General features: G+C 45.8%; 1 protein-coding gene across 1 annotated transcript in view; it reads right to left on the minus strand.

The window, feature by feature from the left end:
• Positions 1-14,838, minus strand: part of AATF (apoptosis antagonizing transcription factor) — a 54,494-nt gene extending 39,656 nt beyond the window's left edge. The window contains exons 1-4 of the mRNA XM_074922705.1: positions 14,742-14,838; positions 12,035-12,223; positions 10,970-11,398; positions 10,167-10,304 (exon numbers count right to left, since the gene is read on the minus strand). Of these exons, the coding sequence (XP_074778806.1) occupies positions 10,167-10,304; positions 10,970-11,398; positions 12,035-12,223; positions 14,742-14,826 (841 nt within the window). The 5' untranslated portion in view covers positions 14,827-14,838. The remainder of the gene's footprint in view (positions 1-10,166; positions 10,305-10,969; positions 11,399-12,034; positions 12,224-14,741) is intronic.
• Positions 14,839-19,661: the final 4,823 nt, after the last annotated feature.

Here is a 19,661-nt window from a genome sequence, read left to right on the forward strand (position 1 = left end):
AAGACACAAATTTATTAATTGCCGTTGGCCAGCGGAATCCTATTACTTTGGGCATTGATTACAAAGCTGTGTGAGTGATTATTGTGCAACTCGCAGGCTATCCAGGCATGAGGAAAAATTATTAAAGCAAGGCAGAGATTATCAACTCAGAATAACAATAAGCCTTAACATTTTAGGCCTCTAACTTCTTCAACAAAGAATTACGCCAGAGCTCCAGTGTATCATAATTCTGAAGTCTGTCGGTATTACTTTTGGAGCTTGCTCTATATTCCCAACAGCAGAGCAACGTTACCAGCCAGGAAAAGGCGGAGGGAATTCCTCCAGGTATCGCATCTTAAACATGGGGCTTTGGACAACAGCTTTTCTGTAATTCCCGCTGCATAACTAACTGCAGGAGGAACAATATGGTGCAGGCAGGACTTTTGCTGTCTTCAGATTTGCACCCCTGTATGTCCTGGTGCCCCAAAACCAAGATGGTACAGAAATAAAATAAGCGTAAGACAGAAGCTACAAGAGCCAGCGTAGACAAAATTATTGGCTTGCTGCAAGCCCTTTGCCAGCGGAAAGGGAGCTCATTTTTTTAGAGGTGGTGTAGTTATGTCTACGTTTCTCACAGACTTCAGCTGAATCCTAGCCCAAAACAGGTTATTTTAGAAAATTATGGGAATAACGTTCCCTTCGTGCTTCCCAAAACACTGAGTTTGTGGAATTTTATCGAGCGATAGTAAGAAAAAGGCCGATTTTTCTGCTGATTGCAATAAAAAGGTCTGCTCCATACTGAAGGCCCAATTTGCTGGTTCCATTGGAATGCAAATGATGCAAAAGCCTTTGCAGAGGGGAAAATTGTATTCCCTCAGCACAAAGGAGCCAATGCTGCAAACCCCTTTCACACAAGCAGTTCAGCTGACTCCCGAAGAGTTACAGAAAGGACTCAATTTAGCCCTTTCACTCTAATATTACTGCATTTGACAGTAAGGACAACAGGATCAGACACAGATGAGTTTGCTAAAAGTAAAGAAAATAACTAAATGCAACAACAGAATAAAAGGCTCGGTATTCAAGGATTTTATTAGTGGGGACTGGGGGAGGGGGGAAGCTGAGAAAGGAGAGAGAGAGAAACACTTCCATGAAGTTCATGCTCTACTGACTCGCCTCAACCATCATCTTTTGATATCAGCCCAAACCAGGGAGGGGACAGGGCTTGTAAAAATGAGATTTATAAAAACTGATGTTTTACATTACTGTAAATGTAAAGAAGCTGACAGCATGCATTCCCATCTCTGCCAGGCAGGAATCCCCAAGTACATATGCAAGAATGAGAAAGGAAGAGGAAATGTGAAATTTCATAGTTATCTAGATATTAAGGCCAGAAGGGAACATTAGCCCATCTAGACTGACCTCCCCATATAATACCAGGCCATTAATTACATTTATCATGACAAGCACTGAGTTTCCATCTCAAGGTAACCAATTGCCAATTAATCCGAGTTAGCTGACATTTGCACATGCCTGTCCGGATGCTTTGCAAGGCTTTGTTTCCCCACATCTTGTTTGTGGATATACAGACTAACATGCACAAGTATTTACCTAAACTCAATTTAATTAGCTATTAATTACCTTGGGAAACTTAAGCACAGGCAAACCTATCTGATGTGTTTAAAGTGGCATAATCCCACAGTCCGGAGTTCGGGTGTATGAGGTCAACAACTACAGACTCTCCTACCAATTCTTGCACTCGAATTTAAGACAGCTTTAAAATAACCCTCAAACGCCAATAGCGTCCAACACATATGGCTATGGAGATAACCTATAAAATGGGAGCATTTCAATTTTACCACATCTATACAAGAGAAGCAGACAAAAATTCTGCTTAAGAAGACTAAATAGCACAAGCTAAAAGCCTTGGCACTCAGTGAGGAAGGGCAAGAGGGTTTTTTTCTGAAAAAAAAAAGCCAAAAACTGGAAGTTAAATAAATATCCTGCACTTCTCCACTACCTCCCACACAGAATTTCTGAACTATTGACATACAATAACGACAAGCCACAAAATACTTTCCCGGTACCTCTCACAGCCCAAATTCTGCACACGCACAAAACATCACACCCTATCACACCCCCATTACCCAACTAAATGCACACAAACCACAACAGAGCTCCAAAACAGAGACCTGTGCCTTTTCTGAGAGGTTCTCACTTCACATCTCTTCCCTCTCACTCACCGGCACATACACAGAATGGCCACCCATGAGCCTGGGAGCTTATCATCCTTCCTGACCCCAGATCTTACCAAAAGCTCTCCACGGCATAGGATCATTACAACAAAATTTACAAAAAAGGGTCCGATTCATTCATTTATTTTAGTCAAGAGAAAGGTCTTCATTAATGTCAACAGGCTTTGGCTCAGTCCCAAAAAGAGTTGAATAGATTCTTCATTAGATCAGAGAGGAAAGGTGAAATTTGGGGACACCTGCATCCACATCCATTTAAATCAAATTCAACTCTGCGTGAATTGACAAGCACGATGTTTTTTGTATTCATAAAGTGTCTAGACTAATACAATTCAATTAAAATGAACTACCAGTTTTTAAGTGGGCTAGATTTGATCACAATAATTTACACTCAGGCTTGAAACCCAGTTCTGCTGTCACACATTTGTGCAGGCTCCCAGTAAAATCTTCAAAGCAAGAATATATTTAAGTCCATGATCTTGCCTAGCACCAATTAATCCTGTAACTGCTCTATGCCTCTGGAAACTGTGTAATCTGCCTGTGCCTCAGTTCCTCCCCCACTCCCCTGTGACACCTACCCTGCTCTGTATTAATACGTTATCATCTCCAGATGTACATATGGACACATTTTAGTTTTAAAAGCGATCCACAAATTAGAGATGGTAACAAAATTATGAGTGAATTATTTGCAGCTGATTCCCGCAGGCTTCTCTGGAAAATCCCCAGCCGGTGTCAATAAAGCACATTTCATCTGACAGCTCTTCTCTAACCAGGTGAGTTAAATGACAACCAGGTGCAGCAGAGGGGCGAGGCAGAGGGTGAGATGGGGCACGGGCACAACCCCAGAGGAGGATGCCTTGCCAGACACATCCTCGCTCCCAGGAAGTGGAACAGGTTCTCTGGTACCTAAAGCAGACTCGATCTTATCTAAAGTTAGTCAAAGCTTAATCCGCTTCTTTGACATGACTTACTTGGATGTTGCATAGAATGTAATTTTTTAAATTTTTTTTTTAAAGCCCGGGAATTAGAGTGACAGAAAAAAAATCCTCTAATAAAAGACGCTGAGAACATACAAACAAACATACGCTAAGTAGATACTATACAGACTCTTTCCCTCTGTCTCGAGTCCCTTTTCAGTGAAATATTACAGAACTAACCCAAAAGAAAATAAAGATGTTCAGTGTGGAGCGTTCATACAGAAACGTTTAATATGCAAGAATGTAAAACCAGAAAACACATGGCGTCTTTGGAGGTCTCCTGCTGGCAATGAATGTAAGTGGGATTCTTAATCACATCCTTAAGAGGCCTTGTCCACAAATGTGCTGTTTAGTCACAAGCCACAGATATTTGTCACGGGAGCAGTTAACCAGCCTGGCGTACCAAAAGCCCAACTCAGGCAATTATTATAAAGGTCCACGCCGCTCCAGGTGGAAGCACGCTCCTTCGCCAGCACGCTACAGATGCGCCTACTTCCATCCCAGAAACAGACATTTCTGGGTCAAAGTGCTTGGACTGGGCTGCACATTTAGAAAAGTCATTTCCCAGAAGGCACTAAACGCTCGGCCTTGTGCAGTCCTAGGCGAGTTCTGCAAAGTTTTCAAGTGCTCCTTTTACCTCTGCTTTTCAATAAAACATAATTAAACAGCAACCATTGGGTAGCTGCACCTGAGACATACAGGACCTTAAGGGAATAACTAATCAATGTGTAATATAAGTTATCCAGCAACTGACTCTGAGTTGAAGAAACTGGCTACAGTAAAATTATGAATAGTGAGTTGCTTCCTGCAAACTCTTCATGCAGTTCACACTCACTTCCCTTGTTCCATCTCTCCACGTCTTTTTTTTTTTTGAAGAAAGTCTCTTCACAGCACCTCATTTAAAACACAGATTGAAGGGTGTAAATAAAAGGTGCACATGCTCTAATATTCTGCAGTCCAAACTCAGCCTGGAGAAGGAAAGGCAGGACTGGGAACCACCGTGCAGGCAGCAACTGCCATTTCCCATTTCAAGGTGTAACTGCACCCCCAGAGCGGCCACAAAGCAGCACACTGCGGAACGCCGCGCAGGCTGCGAGGAGCGCTGCTGGCGGGGTACAAGAAAGGACCAGTCTCCGTAGTTGTATTTAACTTATTCCCAAGAGGCAAAACACACTGTCCCGGGGCCCCAGCGCGGCGCACTCAGAGCAAAGGGGGTCACGGGTCGCAGCCCGGCCCATCTGTGCTAACTGCAGTGCTCTGCAACCCCCGTCCCTGGTATAAACTCACCTCTGTGTGAATGAGCCCAACACAACTCTCCTGGAGGGATTTCAAAGGGGATACTATAGAAGTGTTGTACAATGGAGGAGGAAACACCTCCTGGACTACAAGGAGTACAAGAACTGCGTTCTGTGCACGGACGCAATGCTACTAGCTCACGGCCACAGAGAGTGTCCATGGATGAACCATCTAGAGTAACGTCACAGCCATCAGGAAAAACAGGTAGAGTTGACTCGAAAATACAAATTAAAAGTCCAAACATCACTGTGAGTTGAGAAAAGATGCACAAATTTCAGCAGGATTCAAAAAGCTGTATACAATTTGGGGTCTGTTAGCAGCAGAGAAGGCACTGTGCTGAGAAGTTCAGGCCGCTGCTGGGCAGAGCTCAGTGCTGCTGCTCCACTAAAGCAAGAACAACCCGGGCAGGGCTGGGGATAACGGCCTTGTGAGCACACGGAGCGCTCCATTTGGGTTTTTTAATCTGATTCACTTCATTCAGGTTTATTTTCTTATTGATCACAAACCTTTGTATAAATTCTCCACAGCTCTACAAAGTATAAGTAACAGTTAATATTTGTGGCCCCCATTTTTGATCCCTCAGTGACAAAATCCATTCCTACAGTCCCTCACTTCTTCCTTTTACCAAAACCAGTATTTTCTCCAGTTCTTCCAAACAACTTATCTTGAGCTTATGCTGAAGAATAGAGAAGTGGGATTCCGGTATTTTCTCTTAATCCACTGACAGAAGGAGTCAAAGCAAAAAGAACCCTACAGAAGCTCAGCCAGTAGTTTACATTTCAGGGACCTACTGAACTCTTGGAAAGTGAAAGCAGATATATATGAACACATATACAGCTACACCTCCCTTTACAGCCTTGCAATTTCCATCAGCACCCTGCCTTCCGCAAGAGCCTCACCTGGGCTTCTGCACGTTTTTAACTCCTCACGTCACCCACTATAAACTGAAAATAACCCATTATACTATTTAAAAGCAAGAATCCCCAGCTTGTTTTGTGGAGTACAAAGTACTAGTCACTGAAACACTTCCAGCTTAGTACTTTTAACCAGAATTATAAAGAGAAAGTAATTAAAATAGCAACAAAAGAGCTGCATGACCATATTGGGAAGCTCAGCTACCCAGGGCACATACAACAGCTTCCAGCCTTTGGTGAATGAGAGAGATAATTTCTTAAAGCTCTTATTGCCCCCTGCCCCCCCAATTAGCTGTGGGTTTTTTACCACTGAATCAAAATTTAACATAACAAGCCCCAAACCTATGAACTGTTTAATTCCTGACACTGGATGCGGCTTCCCTAATGTCACTTCCATCTTTTTTGGCTCTTTCTTGCCCTTGAGGTAATTTTTGGTGACATTTGCATGAGATCCACTTCTAACCTTCCTCCTCCTTGAAAACGTACACAGAAATATGAATGGCAGGCATGCAATCTGTGCAGAGACACAGCACAGAAACTTGCACCTTGCACTCTTTTTCTATGTAAATAATGCAAGGATCCTGCGGGAACATGCCAGGGATTGGAAATTTTAATTAATGGCTCTCTTTAATGTGCAAATCAGGAGCAGATTGCAAATTCTGACTTGCATTGATTATGAAAAACATTAATTGAACGTGCAAGACCCCAAACAGAGGCAACATCTCAAGCCCTGGACTAGACTGGAAGATATGGTGCAAGAGAATACAAATGTATCTTGGAGAAACAGACCACTCCAGGCAGCAGCACCTCACAAACGTAAGCTGTGGGAGTTCACGTGCGCAGTGCATTAAATGTTAAACATTTGCACGGCATCCCGAGCGCAGCCGCTGTGCTTTCAGGATTAAAAGCCACTCAGACTTTCTCCGTGGATGCAAAACAGGAATAAACACAAGCTCCACGACCACAGTTTGTTCTCCAATTTGTATGTAAAAAGGGGGACGGGAAAAAAATCTGGAATATAATTAAAGATTTTTTTAAAAGAAAGAAAAAGTAAGACAGTGCAAACAAAGCAATGCTGTCTCTTTAAACAGAAATTCATCCTATATAAATTATGGCCATAAACTTTTCCTGCAGTGCAGCCTAATTAATTCTTGTTCTATACACAAAGGGAAATGCTGGGTGACAAATGGGTGTGAAGCCTGAAAGCTGCCAGGTCTGCAAAACATTTTCTACTTCAATTTATAAGCAATTTTGCAGTAAATCATCCACCAGAACCTGAGATCTCAGGAATCCAAGACTGTCCAAAGCACGTTGTATTTTTTTTCTTAATACTTCATAAAAGATTACAAAAATAATAAATTAAACTTGAGATTTTGTAACCTCCAATCTCAAAATCTGGAAAACAAGCATGACCTTACCATTTTCACTCAGATTTGGCCTTAAAACTGTGAATGTATAGAGCATAACTGTCTACTCTTTAACACAATTATATTCAAACCCCGGGGGAATTTCACTACCACCACGAGCTGCACAGAGGGTTGTCACAAGTGGGAGATACCAAAGAGGCAAATATACAAAGGACCATTTTCCATGTAAAAAAAAAAAAATCATCATCTTCCCTGTGAGCACAGAGCAGAAATTTCATAAGCAATGGAAGGCCTTGGGGTAAATCACCACAAGCACTGTGGGGCAGCTTTCAAAGAGATGCGAGGGACTTGTCCAGGGCCTCAGGGAGCTGGTGCCGAGACCCTCTGGGCCCTCCTGCCTTCAGCAGGCTGCAGCGTGCACCAAGAGTCTGGATTTTTGGCACCAACTGCTTTGTGCGACTTGGTCACCAAATCACTTCCTCCAATGAAGAGGATGAAAGCATGCCAAATTTATTCTGTGGATTTGGAAAGTGCAGAGGCTTCCTTGAAAGGAGAGTATCATCCAGTCCAAAACAGTGTCAATGTCATGATTATCCCAACTCCTGTCCAAGACTGAAGTGCATCACATACAATGAAATCACCTCAGCATTCAGTATCTGCGAACATCTTTAAACTTACTCATGCCCAGTTCTTCTCATTTTTCCTCTCTGGAGAATGGTAACCTACCCACAAGCTGGTAACACAACTGGGGTGAGAACTCAGGAGTCCAGAAATGTTTACCCAGCCCACTACATCACTGTTCAGAATCAAGTAAAAAAGGTTACTTTTATAGAAGCACTAAACCCCTTGGTCAGCTAAAAACTAGGAGTTTTATTGGAAGCTGATTTATAATAAGTGAGATTCCCACCCCACCCCCATAAATCAAGGTGCATCAATTCATGAAAGAACTTTATCGTATCATGCCTATTTTCAGGAAGGACTTAGTCTGACCTCCTGAACAGACAAGTCACAGCCCTGTTATCCAGGCAGAAGCTCCATAAGTGAAGATGTAACACAGCTCAGACTGCCCATGGGGTAAAGCTCCAGCTCTTGATCAGACACGAATCCCTCTCCCAGGGCCCAACAGGGCAAAGTGAGAGAAATGGGTCTTTGTCACATAACACCAGCTACATCCCTTGTCTTTCATAAGATCTTAATGTATAAATTTACTCCTTATTTCATGCTTGGCATTTTACAACTTCTGGAAAGAGCATCTTTGCAGGGCAGTGAAAGGTAGCAGCACTGGACAATACTGTAGCTCATCATAAATGACTATTTACTATAACCTACTTTACTGTACAATTATAGATTGTATTTTAAAAAAAGATAGAAATAAAAAGGAATAGAAATCTGGTCCCTTAGAGAACACCAGAAAACACTAAACAAGTGTAGTAGTAGCAGAATGTTCCTAAATTCATTATCTCCTGTCTGTCAGTCTGAGCACCTCCTTTGCTAACTTTGCCCAGGTCACTCCAGCTTTATTTTCTTGCTGTTGTCACAGACGAACTACAGAACACAAACCCAAGCTCTCAGGAACATCAGGTCCTGCAACTGTCCTGCCCAGATTATAGGAAGAGGGCACGGAGGGGAACACTGAGCAGTAATTAACAGTGGGTTTTCCTTTAGCGTTCTGGACAACTGAAAGATCAGCCTCCCTGCTGAACTGTGTACAGTATTATACTCCATGTTCTTGGATGTATTTTGCTTATGGGAAATATCAAAATGTCAACCATTGTTTCTGTTAAAGGTCTTTAACGATATTGCATTTTAGACCCGTAATGAAACACGGTGCTCGGTGCAGTTTGTAATGCATCTCATTAAATACATTAATAACAGGTATTTCACGGAAAGGTCAGCTTAGTATTGTTGGGAGTTCGCCTTTTTTTTCCTTAATCACTTCATTTAAAGCAACAGAGCTAACTTTATATTTTAAAGTATCTCACCTGCTGAAACTCCAGATAAGGTGTTTAGCTACCATGTTCAGACCAGGCTGTAAGACAGTGAAAATTTGGTGTGGGGGCAACATTCAGGGTCAAGTTCAATAATGGTCAAAGTTCCTAATCCAGTTTTAAGATGATTTGTGCCAGCCCAGGCCACAACTTCTCAACACGCAGATACCACCAGAGCAGGTACAAACCAGCACATCGTGGGGCCGAAGGGCCATGGCAAGCCTCAGCTGCTGCCACTGCCTCAGCACGGAGGGCTGGAGACACCACTGCCGTGCTTCCACCCAGCGGTTCGCCCGCAGGACCCTCCAGGGCTGCTCACCTGCAGAGCTCAAACGTTCTGGAAAGTGAGCAGTATCTCAAGATTGGGGAAGAAGAAATAGAAGTGAAAGGGATAACCAACCTGACAAGCTTTAAAATGCGACTGGGCTTATCTTTATTATTCAAAAATCACTGGAAGAATGTCCTGTGAAGTTCACTAATTTCTGATTGGATTGGTGGGATTAGAAAAAAGAACAACCTGTGTATAAACATTGTCATCTGTATGGTTTCTGACAGAAAACAACAATCATCTCAGGGAGAAATGGACACCAACAGATACTTGCAGTAGTTCGTACTTATTCTCGAGGATAACACACCAGACATTTTATCTCCCTGTGCATTCACCTTAAGGCCAGTAAAAAGGGTGTCCAATCCTCAAAATTAAATAGACCCCCAACACACTGAAGTGGAGTACTTTGCACTTACCCACTGGAGCGTGCACACTGTATTTGCCATACTGGAGAATCTACTCCAAATCGCATCAGGGCAGTATCGTTAATAGTGATCTTAAGAAATAAACAGATGAAACAGCTCCAAGCTGTAAAGATATTTGCTTTTGCCTTAACAGCACAGGCCCTCCCCTTTGTGCTACATTGCTCCTGGTTAAGGCAAATCTTTGCATTCACTGACCCAGCACAAAACTGGTACCACAAGGTGTCTCCAAAGAAGCCTCCCAACTCCACACCGAACAGCGATAACCAAACCAACTGTTTCTACGATACAGCATGAAACTTAAATTTGATAAGCAAACTCCAATCCCCACATGAACTAGAAACAGCAGCAGGACCTGAGCTGTGGCTTACTAACACTACGTAAGTGAGGACAGGCCACCAGCTGAGATCACCTGGGCTTAGACAGAGGCAGGGAAGAGGAGACATTTTCTTTGTCTGAGGTAGGAAACAGGTTTTGGTTTCTGTTTGCGTGGTACCTAACGATTGAGGCCATACAAATCAACAGCTAATCCTATGCACAGATGCAACTCCAAGCCCTCACTTTCCCATTAACGCTTCCCCACACAGGCAAAACATACCGGCTACAGCACAGCCTACCCAAAGCAGAAATATTGAAGAATGCTTACATTTCTGGACAGCACTGTCAAATTCTTGTCCACCTTCCTTTCTGAAGATTGGATAAGCATCTGGCTGTGGAAGTCGGTTGACTGTTACGAGCGCCTTCTGCATCTTGATTCTCCCTTCCAACAGTTGATCCCACAATGCTTTATAACAAAGAGAACATAAAACAATTACTTAGCAAGCCAAAGCTCTTGATCCTTGTGAAGGAGCTGTTGACTTAACAGCACCGGCCCTCCCCTTTGTGCTACATGACTGCTGGTTTGGACAAATCTTTTGCATGCACTGACCCAGCCAAAATTGGTACCACAGAGCGTCTCTGGACAAAGCAGCATCCCAGCCTATGATCCTGACTGTAACTCTGTGATCCACAAAACAAGTCATCCCTTTGCTTTACTGTTTAAAAAGACATTCTGCAAATGGAGGTCTGATAGTTCCATAGGACAGACAGGAAGAAATTGCATTTGGCATTACATTTGGTATGAGTATTTGGTAGCAGTGGTATCACCGTTGCTGCACGGCTCTACCGTGGGAAGTCCCCAGGCTCACCAACACTACAAGTATATTCAATAACGGCTTAATTAAGCCAGTGGATAAATACACTTCATAACACGAGATTTTGTAGCAGCAGTGACACCAGCTTGCATAGCAGATTTGGCAGAACATTTGCAAATCACCAGGGCTGCTGCAGCACGCACGTGCGGTATGCTAACAGCATGTTAACGTGCTGAAGTGGTTCCTAACATGGCTGGTTTCTACAGTGTCAGCAAGGTGGAAATCTGGTCAAAATACAAAGCAAACACGCACAAACCTAGCTGGTTCTTCACAGCTATTCCTTTTTCTACTTCTTCAGTCTCTTGTCCTTTTGAGAATGTCATCATCCCCCCATCATCTTCGCTGTCTTTGGTTTCCTTTATATTGTCATGGGTTTCACTCCCACATTCCTCCTCATCACCTCCTCCTTCCATGCTGGCATCATCATCATCATCATCATCATCTTCCCCCTCACTGCTTCCTATATCGTCCATCCCCTCTGTAAATTTCTCAAAGTCTGTGATGTTCCGGAAACTGAACTTTGGTGCCTTGGCCTTGACAGACAGGTCTGTCTCTTCGTCATCTTCCAAGTCATCCTCCTGGTCACTGCCAGCACTGCTGGGCTTCTCCTTTGTTTTACTGCCTAAGCTCTCATTCTCGTCTGAATCTTCACTGCCGCTGTACCATTCCTCTAATGCTTCTTCAGCTATTAATTACAAGAGAAAAAAGTTATTTACTCACCAGAAAAATGTGCCACTTGGCAGCATGCATCATCAGTAGCTATAGGTTTGGGCTATCCAAGCTCCAAACTCCATTTCACCTGCGTATAATGTTACTCTGCTTTGGCTAAATAATGGAAACACGAGATCAAATCCATGAAAAGTTCTCAGCTCACATTTTCTGCAGCAATGATTAGATCCATGGCTCAGCTTTTCCCAGGAAACAATGACATGATAAGCAAACAAGGTGGTCAGAATGTGCTATATGAATTCTTAAAATAAGAATCTGTATATACTTGCTGTCCCTGAGATATGCTGGCTTAAAAAAAAGGGAGCTGTTTCTTTTCTTCCACACAATATGCAGTCAGCGCACTGAACCTCACCTCACACTTAGTCACGCTGTTCCCTCAATCTGTAGAAGTGAATCCTCTCTGGGATTTCCCCTTCCCAAAAAACACGGCCTGAATTTCAGGAAGATGTTCAACTTAACTGGACCTGTTTACTGCTCTGTAACAGGGCCCTGAAGCTTCTCATCTCAGTTCAGATGGCACTAGCTCAGCTAACACACTAACATCACATTTTGAGCAGTCTAGTGAAAAGGAGAAAGAAAGGAGATTTCTTACCAGACCCTTCTTCAGACAGAGCATCTCCCCAGAGTTCTTCTTGCAGAGCTTTGCGAGATGTAGCTTTTCCACTGTACCTTTTATCAGCTTCCAAGAGAGAGGCTGAAGCTTTTTTTCGTATATCGCCAACAGGGAAAATGTCATCTGCAGTTTCATCCTCAAATTTGTCAATCACTTTAGCAACTGTAGCTGTGGGGAAGAAGGAGGGAGGAATGTCTGGACTGAATTTCAGACTGGAAGAACTAGTTGCAGGAAGGGGCCATGGAAAACTCCTCATGCTCTACAAACAAAAATATACTGCAAAAGTGAGCAGGATGGTGACACAGCATCATGTAAGAGTCTGGCTTTTAGGCTCTGAGGGGGAGCAAGGCTCTTCCTGCCTGGTGAAGGAAAGCCAGTACCCTAATTTTCTGCAAAGGCGGAAAAGGTTGCTGGGGAATCAAAGGTGAAGAAAAAACCCTCAAAGCTGGGGTTTCTGTAGATCAGCACCAGTCCCGCCTAGGAACTACTGAGTAAAGAAATACCTAAGGTCTGGCAGAAGAGAGAAGAGCTCCAAGGGTATTTTTCAGAAAACATCCTGTGACTTCTCTGCAGCCAGAGCTGTTCTCCCAGCTCCCAGGTTAACCTTTGCAGGAGGAAGGGAGCCATAACACGAAGTGACCAGTGCCAACTCCCCCTCAATGCTCTGGACTTCTCCATATACAGGTTTGGTACCACAGGGCTCACTGCAATGCAGAGATCGATGTTTCTCAACAAACACCAAAAAGATCCTGTTGAATTATTATTTTTGAATGAACACTGCCTACATCCACACCTTCTTCCCTGCCTCTTCTTTATTTTAGAGAACTCACACAAAACACAAGACAAACGAAGCTCATCCAAGCCCTAACACAGATCCATGAGGGTCTCATGAGAAGTGCAGCCCTCTGGGCCGAAGGCTCAGTAAAGCTGGAATCCCTTCACTCACTTCACGTTTAGATGAAATGAGGAAAACTGCAATTCAGATGCACTTTGGCCTCTTGAGATACATATATCTTTATATATATATATATATATATGAGCTGCATAAAAACATCAACATTTCACAACGGCTAAACAAAGAAAATAATTTCACTGTGGTTGTTACTCTCTTTCATACCCATCTTCTCCAGGACTCGGGAATGGAGCAGTCCAGCAAAGAGAACACATCATACCATACTCCCTCCCTATTTTCATTCATGTGCAAGACACCCTGTATGCAAAATTACAGGGTTAGCTTTGTTCAACCAATTGAGTGATCCAACTGGCTGAACATCGCTAAGTGCTCTTTTAATGTGTGTTTGGAAATGTTAATGCCTCAAACACAGTGTTTACTTGAGGCAGGGGGGAAGCAAAAAAACCTGCTGCTCATAACCAAAGCAACAACATGAGGTCTGAATATAGTCACTGCAGCTACAAGAGGATGGCAAGATGCTCGGCGCCAAGGAACAACTGGGCATGAGGGGCAGATGCAGGATGAGCTGCAGCACTCAACAGATCTTCCAGCATTCTCAGTCCTGGCACCACTAAAGTACAAAGTCTGAAATGAAATAATGTTTACTAAAATGGGAAAACGCCTCTGCTGACTACAACCATTTCATCAACAGCTACTAAGATGCTGATTACAAGATACTACTGCTCTCACATCATTGTACAGAAGAGCCGTGCTAGCTGGCACAACGTTTACTGTGACTGATGCCTGGTTCCTCTGAAAGCCAACTGCGGTCGGTGGGTGACGGTTAACTCGCTATCTCAAGAGGTGAGTGCAGGAACAGCGTGAGTGCAGGAACAGCGTGCCAGACGTGCCCCACAGACCAGTCCTGCCCCACGGCTTGGCTGGTCTACTGGCCAGTGGGGAGACCCTGCTCTGCAGAGGGCAGGTCAAGGCAGCAGCAGGCACCGGCCTGGAAACTTAGAAGATGACAGCACCACCCACATGTCACAGGGAAGGGGAGGAATGCCTCCCAAATCACCATTAAGGCAAAAAAGAGCTTGATTTAAAATACAAATTGATAACTGGCCCTGGTAAGCATCAAGCACGGCCCGCACAGAACACTGCGGCCTGCTCCGAGCGCCGGGGAGGGGTGTCACCAGCCACCGCGCCCGCCGAGCCCCCTCCTGCTCCCACAGCCACGCTTCACGGCCAGAGGAAGCAGTCCTGCCCCAACGCTGCACTTTTATGGCTCTTTTTTTCTGGAGATTTCCAGACGGATCCACTCCCCAGCCTGGCTCCGGCCTGTGGCGGGGCCTGCACCGGGCCAGCCCCGCCCGGGCCGCCATGAGGTAACTTCACTGAGGTAACCCCCATCCCGCAGGTAGCTACGAGACCTGACATAACCCCCATTCTGGGGGTAGACCCCGCTCCGGAGGCAAACCCCGGGCCCTCAGGCAAACCCCGGGCCCTCAGGCAAACCCCGGGCCCTCAGGCAAACCCGCGCGGTGCGGTGCGGCGGGCCGAGCGCCGCTCGCTGTGGGGCCGCCCGGGGCTGAGGGCACAGCGGGGAGAACCGACCGCCGCCCGCGGCTGGGGGAGACCGAGGGCCCAGCGGGGCTGAGAGCGCCCAGGCCTGGGCCGAGCCTCCCCCGCGGAGGCAGCGGCCCCACGTGCGGCCGGTCCGGCAGCGCCCGGCCCTCCCCATCCCGCCCCCGCCGGCCGCGGGTATCAAGGCCGCCTCCGACCCTCCCTCACCTTCCTCCGCGTCGTCCTCGGGGTCGCGGAAGCTGGGCCGGGGGTTGAGCAGCTCCTCCAGCTGCCGCGCTAAGGGCGCCGCCATCTTGTCGCGGGCGGGCGGGAAGGAGGGAGAGGGCGGGGCCGCGGGGCGGAGCGGGGCGGGGGCGCGCCCTGGGGGCGGGGCCGGCGGAGCCGCGGGCCGGGCAGGGTCCTACCGCCCGCCCGCCGGGGCGAGTGCCGGTGGCCGGGCCCGCTGCCGGGGCGAGCGGTCGCCGCGGGGCGAGGGGAGCCGGCCCAGCGCGTCCCGGGGCTTCGCGAGTGTCCGCCCTTTGTCCGGGGGCGTCCGGGCTGAGGGGCGTCGGGTGCACGGCCGGGAATAATAGAAATGGAAATAGCCGCAGCGATCCAGGCCGGCCGAGCCGGGGGGGCTGCCTGTCCCGGTCTTCATCATCATCATCATCGTTACCGGGGCAATAAGGATAATTGTTATATCGGGGTTGTGAGAACTGGAGCTTGCCCTGTGCCCTGGAGCTGAGCAGCACTGGGATAACAGCGGCATCAAAGCAAAAGTCCCATTAGACAACGCAAAATATTACAACTATTTATTTAAGCCGCTATTGCACTTTTTTTAGCACCACTAACTGCACAAAAGTGAATTAATTCCGTTCTTGTCCTGTCTGCTAAACGTTCTGTGGTCTCTGTTGAAGCCAGGGTCCCTCTGACAGCAGAACCGAAAGGTGGGTTCTCTGATTAGACCCCAGTCCTTGTGCACGGATGGATTTACACCAGGTGGATCCTTACACCAGATCCTTACACCCACCTCAGTGAAGCCATACCAGCAGCAAAGCTCCTGAGGTGCTTTTGCCCAGCTCTGGCCTAGAAGCAGCAGCGAAGTGATGTGTGTGACCTGCTGCCAGCCTTAACAAAACCCGGCTCTTTTGGGTTTGCCCGCTGACAGCGTCTCCGGGGTGCTTTTGGGGTGAGGTGGCCCCAAAACACAAGGTTAGACCTGGGATCGGGGAATGGCAATAGCCGTTGGCACATATTTTGTCACAAGGGAGCAGGGACCCAAATCAGCATCTCAAATCTGAGTGGCAGAGGTAGGTCTGGACTTCAAACCCCGCAGAGAACGGCTTCAGGGGGGGCAGGATTTGGGCTTTCCACAATGAGCAGCCTCAGGGGGGGGCAGGATTTGGCCCCTCCACAAGCAGCAATGGGTTTTTTTGCAAGGTGCAAACTTGAGCTGGGTACCTGGCTGGAGCTGTAGCTCGGAGACAAATTGCGTAGGCTGCTTGCTCATGCCCTTCTTGTCAACATAAGACTCTTCCCCACGCCTTATCTGCTTTTAAACGCTATAAAAATTAACCCAGCCATGCTTTTTAATGAGAAGGCAGGACGGTGCGGGGCAGGCGGCAGCGGCGGCGGTGCCGGGCCGGGATCCGGCTGCCTTCCCCCCAGCAGCGTTCAGTGCAGGCAATTCTCCTACAGAGGGCAGAGGAATATCATTAATTACTATTTTCCTCCAGCAGCCGCGGCGCTTTGCTGCTACCCACCAACTTCGGATGGGGGCTTGGGGGTCCTGAGAGGCACCGACAGGGCAAAACCCAACCATCTCACACCCCCTGCCCAGAGATCTTGTGCCTGTCCCTATAAAACTGGGTGACATTGTGTACTGTGAAGACAATACGCAGTTCCATTTCTATAAAAACTGCTGTTTACTGAAAATGCACATTTTCATTGCAAACAAAGCCCTGGGATTTTATGCTGTTGAGTATTTCAATCCTATTTCAACTTTATTTTGTAGTTTGTATTTATTCTATCATGGCATGACTGACAGCTATAATGCTCTGCATTATATATTACATGGCTTTGCCATTGCTCCAGCTATGTGAGATTAAGCACTGCTATTCTTTTTTTTTTTTTTTTTTTTACTAAGACATGGTTTTATAAAATGGGAAACTTATAAAACAGGAGATTTGAACAGGATGTCTTCCCTGGCTTTGCTTCTGGTTTTTTTTTTTTATTATTATTTGAGTTTGTAGGTATTTTGTTTCCAGAGTGAAAGATGTCATTATAAACCAAGGGAGGAGCCTGGAGAAATAAATCTATAGAAGATGAAGTAGCAGAAACAAGCGTTTACCTAAACAGTTACTTAAGAGTAACCAACCACTCACCTAACCAGAGAACTAGTGCCAAGATGCCCCTGCATTATGGCATTTTCAAATGCATGCACTCATTCAGAGTGAAAAAGGGATGTTCTCTAACCTACGGAATAATAAATAGCCCTGTTAATAAAGGGAGAGAGGCTTTTAGTGATAGTTAAATAAAACATACCCAATATAATTAATAAAAACCACAGTGAGTTGGAGTAAAAAATGGGCTTCTTGGAGTCGACAGCATTTTTGCCACTCAAGCCAGTAAGATCAGGATTTCACCCACCGAGACTAATGGGACAATTGTTCAGTATAAATCCCCGACCCAGCAATGCATTAAAATCCACGTACGTACAACTGCAAACTCGCGGGGTTCTGTCAGAGCTTATAGACCTGTTTCTTTCCTGTCCTGCATCCGTCACTTACACCTGTGCAAAACAAACGTGAAGGGGGAAAAGCACCCGAGGCACAGGCGTGCGTGGCCCACGCTTTCCCCTGCGCGGGTGAGGGGGGAGAAGGGGGGAGCCCCCCGCGCGTGGGACTTGCTCGGGTTACCCCAGCTCCAACGATCAGCCCTCAAACGGCTGCAGGAGCTGTTCATTCACAATTTTTGATAAGGAGATTCACAGTATAAACCAACATCAAACGGAAAATGCAGCGCACGAAAGACGTGGATTGTTAAAATATTTCACCAACAGAGTCTCCTCCTTTGCTGTTTGTTCTCTCTCTTTCGCCTTTCACTTAGCAGGGTAATTAAATCAGACGCTCAGGCTCGGTTTTAATTTCTGGTTCACGTGCCCTCAAACCATGCTGCCGCGGTTTGGACTTATAATCATGCGGGGGAATATTTGTACAAAAATGATATCAATACATTTTAATTTAAGGCGGCCATGAAAGCCTGTTTACGCATCACGGTATGTTCTGTAAAACCCTCTGCCTGTTTATAAACTCTAAGCAGAAGCCATCAAACTCACTGACATAATTTCTTTGGCATTTTTCCTCTTAATTTTACTTTTTTATTTATATGCTTATTTGCTAAAATGGAAAGAACACCCTAAACACAGAGCAGATAAACAAGTGAATTTTGAATAGTCTGTGCTACAAAAAAAACACTTTTAATTTCTCCCACTCAGCTTCTTTTGCTCCCGCGTATTTGTGGAGCTTGTCATTTTATAGGAAATTGTCAGATTAGATGGTAGCTGTGTCTGTAGAATTACAGGTTATTAATACGAATCCATTTTTCAGAGCATTTCTTTACTTAAATATATAAATAAAGAAATGTGAAGCCATTCAGCCACCGGCACCGAGGAATTCGCTGCTCGCCTGCGCGACCCGCGTCCAGCAGCGCCCGGCGCTCGGTGAGCGGCGCGGTGGGAGCGAGGTGGGCAGCAGGCACCCATCTGCGACGGGATTCCCATGGAGATCCACGGGAATTACACGCGCCACAGTCGCGTCTGCCGAATTTAATTGAATTGCATTATCAACGGCAGAATTTGACCCATATACCGAGGACTGCATGCTGTCCAAAAATAGCTACAAGCTGGAGCTGAGCTTATCTTTCCAACACTTTGGCTAGCAAATGTAATTTCCCAGACCAACCTTTTTCATTTCAGTCATACTATTTCATTTTCAGGTTTTCTTTTTAAATCAGTAATGCAATTTGTCAGTGAAAAAAAGAGACAAAAGAAGAGAAAAAAATTGGGGAGAAGCAGGAAAGAGCACACATAAAACCGATCCACTAAAACAAATGACATAACTGGAAATTTAGATTATGTACATAAAAAACCCATGCTCCTTATAAATATTTATTACTATTTTTTCTTCTGTGTTTTTATTTACTTGAGTATTTCTGATATTCCTAACCCACCACTCATTCAAAAAGCACAATTGTTTTAAAGATCTAATCAACCCTTAATGGTTCTTACATCTACAAATATAATGAAATAGTGTGTCTGGATAGATGCACAGCGTAAAGATGCTTCCAGCGGATAAGAATGTTAAAGGCCACCCAGAGACAATTTAAAAACCAGAAGAAAACCTTTTTTTTTTTTTTTTTTATTTTAAGACGGAGCAAAAAATCTATTTATCATCCACACAAAAAAAATCTCCCCGTGCGCAGCCCCCCGCCGCAGGAACACCAGCACGCAGCCACTCTGGAGAGGCACAGCACGACCAGGCAAGGCAGCGTTTGCCGTCAGCGTCGCTCCCGGCAGCTCCCCGCAGCACCTCGGCCTGTGCCTCACCCCAAGCTCGGCAGGAGTCGGGGCAGGGGGGGGGATTCTCCAGCTCACGTTTACAGGCTGCGCCGCGCGACGCTTCTCGCGCCATAGAGAGACCTCTCAACAAAATCCCACTAGACCTGTCCTGCAAACTCCGGCTTCCTCGATTAGCAGAGCTGAGGGTTTCATTTCAAACCACGTGAGATAGAGACCGTCAGCCTCTTTACAGGTTCAGATTCCGCAGGAAGCAAGCTTGTATTAAAACCAATCGGGGGAAAAAAAACCCCTCATTCTTAGGGTTGCCAAAAACGCTCTCTGAACAGTGCACCAAAAGTCATCAGAGCGGAGTTATTCCTGAATTTGAAGACAGCCTGTAACAGAAGACTTGGGAGAGACCAGTTGTGCCCCTGGTCCCCACGGAGGATCACACAGAGGGCCAAGGGGATTCTCTGAGAACCGGACCGCGATACGCACAGTGAACCCAGCGACGTGCCTCACCGCCCGCGATCCCATGCGCGAACGTGGAAACACTGCAGGAAAATCAGTCACCCTAAGAGCACCCTCAC

Source organism: Athene noctua, chromosome 19 (genome assembly GCF_965140245.1).
Source record: "Athene noctua chromosome 19, bAthNoc1.hap1.1, whole genome shotgun sequence".
NCBI lineage: Eukaryota > Metazoa > Chordata > Aves > Strigiformes > Strigidae > Athene > Athene noctua.